General features: G+C 36.9%; 1 protein-coding gene across 2 annotated transcripts in view; it reads right to left on the reverse strand.

Annotated features, from left to right (window-relative positions):
- Window positions 1-5,443, reverse strand: part of syt14a (synaptotagmin XIVa) — a 41,943-nt gene extending 36,500 nt beyond the window's left edge. The window contains exon 1 of one of the 2 annotated variants that reach the window (XM_084092725.1): window positions 5,419-5,443. In XM_084092725.1, the coding sequence (XP_083948851.1) occupies window positions 5,419-5,431 (13 nt within the window). In that variant the 5' untranslated portion in view covers window positions 5,432-5,443. The remainder of the gene's footprint in view (window positions 1-5,418) is intronic. The other variant, XM_084092723.1, reaches the window with a different exon arrangement.
- Window positions 5,444-7,874: the final 2,431 nt, after the last annotated feature.

Raw genomic sequence — 7,874 nt, forward strand, 5'->3', positions numbered from 1 at the left:
CAAGTAAATATCTTTCTAAGTGAGTTATTGAATCACTGACACAACCAATTTGTTCAAAATCTACATTCAGGAACAAAAACAACTATAAGTGACTTCATAAGTGAGCTATTACAAAGCAAGCAAATGGCTCTATAAATGAGTCAATGAATCTACCAATGTCACAGTTCTGTTAGTTTAGACTTCTTGTGTCTCACCACCTTCTGCCTGAGTTAGTCGTTTGTTGTCTTGGTTACTCATTATGTTCAGCTGTGCATTCATTATCTCCCTCATTATCACTTCTATTTAGCCTACTGTAAGTTCTGTTCTGTTCTGTTTGTGTTTCATTGTTCGGTCTCGTCTGTGAATAGTACTTTCTCCTGCCTTCTTCATTGTGTATCTAGTGAATTATCAAGTAAAGAGACCGTCTGAACTAAATTAGCCTTCTTTGTGTTTATCTACACCGCCAGTTCGTGACAACCAATTTGTTCACAATTACTAATTCTTTCAGAAAGCCACTATTGTGTGATCCTCAGAGACGCACAACAATTAATTCTGCTGTGGCTTCGTTTGGAACCATTTTCATTGGAAGAACAAAAACCAAATTTTGTTAAATAAATAAATAATAAAATAAAACTCAGTATTGCAATTTATTGAACTGTTAAAGCAATAAAAGCAATGTTGGTCTGAATATTAAAACCATCTTTCTTTGCAAGACTTTTCTCTTTCTGTTCTGTGGCTGTGTTGAAGGTTCCAGCATCGGTTACATGTAGCTGTCTTGACTAACAGTGACCCAGACTGATAACCAGACAGAGAAGAGACAACTTTGCCCTAGAGAGTCTCACTCTTTCTCTCTCTCCTGCACACACATTACCAGTCTGACACACAACGCCGCAATTAACAGTTTGGTCCTCTAAGGTAGATCCTATTCACTACAGTCTACATTTCTCTCCTTTTCTTTCTTACTCACTCACTCACTCTCTCTCTCTTGCTCTCTCTGTCTCTCTTCCTCAAGGGAGAGAGAAGCAATTTAAGTCAAGAAACATTAAAGCTAATGGGCATTTGCAAACACGTCTTAAAATCTGCACTAGATCTCAAGTCCCAAACCGATTAGAGAGAAGATTGTGATTGCTGGCATACGCCTCCACCGCACAAACTCCTTCAGGCTGCTTACAGTCCTGTGAAGAGCTGTAAATCAAACGTTAAGCTCAGCTAGTTTAAATAACACTTATTACAGTCCACTTGATTTCACGGATGATTTATTGATTAGACAATTAAATCTCGTAATCTGTGAGTGACGTTCACTCTGCTAATCTGGAAACATCAAAAGAGAGAAAAAATGTCTTTTTTGCTTTCTGACCCTACACCTGTGCTCTCTGGAGTCCTCCGCTGCCTTTGGGAGAAGGAGTGGGGCTCTGTGGGTGTGTTTTGGTGACTGTACTCTGCTGGGACTTCACCAACTCCACACTCTGCAATCAGACTTTGCATTGGATCGGGTTCATGACCGGTCTGCACTAATCTGAGTCATGAAAACAGACCCTGCAGAAGTCAGACTCTTGAGGACTGCGCTGCAGTTAACGCAGTCGATTTCATGCACAAAGATGCCCCTAAAGACCAGCGTGTGGGTTTGTATGTAAATGTCCGTCTACAGGCATAGTACAGGCAAGTCTTGTCAGTTTTTCATTTTTCATTTCTTTTAGTTTTAATCAATTAGTGTTGAAAAGGTGAAATTTGATGTTGCATTTGGAGTGAAACAAAAAATGCAAATCATCACGTGTACTGCTGGAAATCCAGTGTATACGATTCTCTTTGGGATAAAGTAAACCACAGTTGGCCAAGCAGAGACATCAACATCCCACGGGCAGCAGGAAAGAACCAGAGAGAGAAATTAAAGATATTATACAGCCTGTTTGGTATAAGAGATCTATCCAGCGTCATGCCCATTCAAATGCGCCCCCTCAGAATTTTGAGCCAAGTTGATTTTGGATGCAACTTTAAAAAAAAAGTTTTGGTACTTTAAAAAAATTCTTATTTCTACAGTACCATTAAAAAATATTTCATTTTATTTTTTAGAAGAAAAATACTATTATTCAGCAAGGATGCAAATTAAATTGGTCAAACATTTATGTAACAAAAAAACTTTTCAAATAAGTGTTCTTTTATTACTTGTTATTGTAATTTATCACTGCTTACACAAAATATTAAGCGGCACAGTTTCTACAGTAGTTTTGATCAAATAAATACAGCCTTAGTAAGCATAAGAAACTTCTTTCAAAAACAGTCAAACATATTTTGAATGGTAGTGTGTATTACAAAAGAAAAAAAGAAAACTCAGATATCTAAATTTGATTCATCCAATCGAGTCACATCTTCCACAGATCCTTTTGCATTAAAATGAAAACTTTTTGCATTAAAATGAAAACATCATGTCACTCGAACCTCTTATGACGTGACCTGCCAGCGCTTAATTTCAACCAACCAGTGTAAATAAGTAAAGAAAACCATCAAATACCTCTGCAGAGAAGTAGAAACCAGATACTGTAGCAGATCTAAAAATACACATATTATTTTAATAATTATATCCAATAGTTTTTTGTTGACACAGTCACTCTGGTGTTAACAGGAAATGACAGCTATTTAATGTGATTAGCAATGGAGCTGAAGAAGCTGAGATTAAGTTGCCACCAGCGCTCTGAAATAACATCTTGTAAAACGTGTTGTCAGATTTAGACAAGCTAATTTTCTCGTGTACAGGTAAAACGAGGCAACACTCTAATGGTGAGCCAAATAACTGATGAGACGATGAACTGGTGAGCAGTGAAACTCATCCACCTTCAGATTAAATAAAACCAACTTCAGAACAAAGCAATCTTGCATGCATCATTTGAGAGTTTTAAAGGTCATCTATTACAGAGATCCATCAGAGTTTGAAATTCACCTGTCAGAGTTGATGATAAAGTGCCTTCTTCTGGCTATGGTTGAATTACTTCCCAGTACATTCCAAATTCGTCCTTCATGTGAAACAAAAAGCTGCAAGTGACATGTGAAATTAATGCAACATGTTTTCAAAATCCATTACGTCGGCCATCAAGTTCTCTTCCTTAAAGCATTTATCTAGAAAAGTAAACAACTCACCAAACACTTACTCTGCAAATACAATCTCACAACAACACGCACCAGATGTTTGTCATAAAAAGTGTCAAGAGTTTTTACATTCAAGAGATTCATGGGAACCAAAGAGAAAAGAACAAAAGCTAGAGCTCTTTCAGGGGCAACACACTTCACTGAAGTGATAACAGTTAAACAAATACTCAACAGCCTCTTTTTTCATCCTATTCTTCCTTATCAGCAATGTACATCCTGCTTGATGTGCAGCTCTTTTGTTATGCCAACATGATTTGGGGTTTTACGCTCTGCAGAACAGCAGTGAAGTGCTGTAAACATATGATATGGACTGACAGTGCCAACAGATGAGAGGGGAGAGGAAATCAAGTATCTGATTGTCCTGAGGCAGAATCTGTTTGGATGTAAATGTGTCAATATGGTTAACTGACCTGCAGTACAATGAATAACCAGCCCTTGTAAGCATCGCAGTGTTTATGGGATCTCTACATGACACACACATCTGCAATGTTTTTCAATATTAACATTTACACAGAATCTTAGTACTTGTAAAATAAATTTTCCCCTTTACACTTTCTTATAGATTTCCTGATTTCTGGCAAAAGGCATGAACCCTGGTCTGGATGCAGTTCTGTAGGTATTGTTTATCATTGCAGCTACAAACATTAATATCGGTAAGGTCGAGATATGACATTATGCATCTGACATCACAACAATGAAGACAAAAGCGTAGTTCAGTTCCTGTCGAATGTCAGAATTTGCTGTTTTTCTTTAGGGTGAACAATGTAAAATAGACTTTCAATGGAGCACTGATAAAAGCTTTTTACTCTCAGCACAACAAATAGTCAAAAATATTTTATGTAACTTCTATGTGACAATGATAAAACACATGCACCATTTTTCAGGGTTTTAATTTTTCCAGGTTAACTTGGACAGATCATCAGCAAAAGTGGGACAGTGATTTCATATTGATAAAGCAAATGCGTTTGCTGTCATTTAAATACTGCAATAACATATTTAAAGCAATTTTATCCTATGAAAACTGATTTTTTTGGGGGTCAAATTAGGTCAATGCACTCAAAAGTTACCTCACAGGCGATCATATGTGATTTTGCATGTACCTGTTCAGATCAGTTAGATGTAAAAACTTGACAATGTACATATTTAAAAGGCAATCAACCATGAAACTACCATTTGTCCCACTTTACCTGATGGCCCATTTTGCTAGCTAAACCAGTTAATAATGTTTGTGTGTGTGTGTGTGTGTGTGTGTGTGTGGTTCTTTTATCAGCTAAAAAACCCATTAAAAAACCCATACAAAAAATATCTATTTGCATTCCTTCCAAATCCTACTAAACATTTAGAGCTAAGTTAATGTGCACGCAGATCTAAACTTAACTGAATTTTTAAAATTAAGTTAAAATGTTACCAATCTCTCTTAACCAGCATAATTTAAATTAACTGTAAGCACTGCACATTCAATACGAAATAATTCCATCTCTTCTTGGTGTGGAGGATGTGTGTGTGGGTGTGTTGGTACTGGCTTGCAAAAAAAAAAAAAAAAAAAAAAAGCCAGTCTCACAGAGAGAAACAGTCTTTAAATACAAAAGAACATTTTCATAAACTTGAGCCAAATGACATTACACTCACCGCCTACATACAATATATAGGCTACTACATATATTCAAAAAACATATTTTCAATTTTTCTCGATGTGAAGGCAATTAAAAAACAGAACGCAATGAAATGAACACGTTACAATTAGTAGCCTACTTATGCAAACGGACAATACTGCTTAAGTGCAAAGATTAGAGAGCGACGTAAACCTTCAGCGAGAAAATCTCTGCTAAATAGACATCGCGCGACTCTTCGAGCAACCTGTATGAGTGTGTCAAATAACACTAAAAGACTGAACAGTGACTTTAGAAGAGGCACGGTTTCTATAATATCTCCGAGTTACATCACACACGGCGGCACTCTGCCAATGTAGAAGTGAAACCACCAGATTTCCTCAATGAAGAGACGGGCACCTGCTGAGAGCGCCGGTTCTCTCGCACTATATTAGTGAAAGAAACCATCAAATAGCGATGTGAGTTGATCAGGGAGTCGCCAGTGCGGGAGCTGTTCTTTCAGCACCACAATCACTTCACTTCATACAACACACAAACTTTACCACTAGCGTCCCAACACACAAAAACACTCAATGCCACAACCAGCGGGAAAACATTCGAATTTATCCACTGCACGCACAGAAGCGCGCGGAGGTTTGAAAAGAGAAGAGAGTTTGAGAGAGAGGGAGAGCGGTATTGGCCTACTTACCATCTATCGCCATGATGTTCTGATCTGGACTGAACCATGGCGCGCGCTTAAGACGGGGTGGGCTCGACCGCTTCAGTGCGCAGGGGGAGGAGATGGGGACGCGCATCAAATGGTACATTCTGGAATAATAATAATAAAAAAAAGTCTATGCTGGGTTCCTGCTGTGCCCCTTAGCAGGATGCTGATGAACTGTTTTTAAATATTAATGCTTAAGGGTGGGATGAATTAGAAAACAGCAGTAGAAAACCAAAATTATGCGTTAGCTAACGGTAAGTATATATATATATATATATATATATATATATATATATATTAGATTGATCGAAATCAAGTTGACACACTTGACACTATCCATCCATCAATCCATCCAGTAGCTGTCTATTAATAGGGATAATAATGTAGTCAGTATATCATAGTTTTGGACAGGACATACTCTGATTCTAGTACTATATTAACTCTTTCTGCTTGGAGCACAGAACAAATATGAATTGCAACAAATATTAGCAATGATGGTTTATATTCAATATTCCTACCAGCTCTCCTGGGCTTTTAAAAAAATCATAGCCAAACAGCAGGCATCTCGCCTAATGACAGTGACCTTTAGAAAGCATCTGCATTCAAAAGCATGTCAATACACAGCTTTATACTCATAGGCTCTATATTGTTCCACATTGTTTTGAAAATGATTTAGAGATATTTTGAAGTAAAAAAAAAATATATATACTGTATATATATATATGTATTTATTTATCTTTTAGCACCTAATATGATTATATAACCATGTCCAATTTGTGAGACATTGTTCAACACTGATAACTGTATTATTTGTTGTAAACTGGGCTTTCTCTGTCTTCGCTTTTTACTCTGCTCTGAGAGAAGTGCTTGTGTATTTCCTGTCAACTGGGATGTCATTAGATTTCTGAAAGTACCGGAAGCCATTCAGAGCACTTACTGGAGAAATGATGAAAGGGAGAGGGTGAGAAACACATTTGGGAAATTAGCTTTGTCCTTTCAGAGCGTCGAAAGAAAAACACATTGTGCCTGAAATACCAATAAGGACTTCATAAGATATGAACCTGACAGTATTGTCACTGTTATCGTAATCATAATCCCATCCGGCTACCTTAAAAGTCGTCATGGTTACCAGCTGTTGCCATGTGCCCATTGTTCTGGTTAAGAACACAAGAATGTGCCATCATGCTAGAAATAACAGTTCCCCATCAGTGTCTCTCTCCATCTATACCATCATTTCCTATCCTCTTTTGTATCTGCTCATTGGACCCCTCAGTCTTTCCTGTCCATTTTACATTAAATACCAGCCTAAAAATAGGAACAAAAAACTTTCAATGTTAACTGGAGCCGGGGACTGAGGTTTAATGATGTGTATGAGGTCATCTACTCTAATTCTCAAAGCTATAACATCACAGAAATGTCACTGACAATTAAGAGACACATACATGACTAAATAATTTGGATCCCTCTTTCTCTCTGGGTTTAAATTGGAATAATGGGTTTTGACTGCTACCATCTCTCTATTTATTCTCCATTTGACTGTTAATAATTGACAGAGCAAATGCAAGGACACACAGACACACACCTCCACTAGCTAACTGCAAAAATAGATAATGATCCCAACACATAAAATCAATGGATCAAATGCTCGAACAAACATGAAAGTAGGAACATGGCAAATATGATATCATTTTAAACCCTAAAATGCATAGTTAAAATAAAAATATTTCATCTGGTATCTGGTTTTATTATCACGTTTTAGTTTTCTATTTTTCTATATTATATTATAGAATTTATTACACAAACTTTTAGGCTACAATGGCCATGTTCTTTTTTTTTTTTTCAGAAGCTGCATCTGAATTGGTATTTAGCTACAGGCTAAAATTCTTTCAAAATATCTTCTTTTATATTCTGAAAAAGAAAGAAAGTCATACAGGTTTGAAATGACATGAGTAAATGTAAATAAACAGAATTTTTATTTTTGGGCAAACTATCCCCAAAATATGATTTTTTAAATGAAATGATACTCTAAATAAGAAACTAAAACTGCCAGTTGGTGGCGGTAAATGTCTAAATGAGTAAGTTATTGAGTCATTCATTAATCTGAATTGTTCAAATGGCTGATGCATTCATAAATGAAGTAAATAGGTGTGTTTGACTTGAAGTGGCGCTGTGCAGACCTATCGGTGTATGACATCAAAGTACCGCGAGAACGATCCGAAAGCATACGTTCCCCTCTCTAATCACACTGGTGGTATTTTGATGTAGGGCTGGGCCTGACCAATTTGCTGCCATAGGCAAAACCAACCTGATCTCACGGGAAAACGTACAAATTCTACGAGGTGGCTAATTCGTACGAATTCATACGACCTCACTCATACGAATTAGTAAGATTTTTGCAAAATCGTACATATTTTACAAATTGGCCAATTCGTATGAATTCA

This window comes from Abramis brama (assembly GCF_963993115.1).
Source record: "Abramis brama genome assembly, chromosome: 19".
Classification (NCBI taxonomy): domain Eukaryota; kingdom Metazoa; phylum Chordata; class Actinopteri; order Cypriniformes; family Leuciscidae; genus Abramis; species Abramis brama.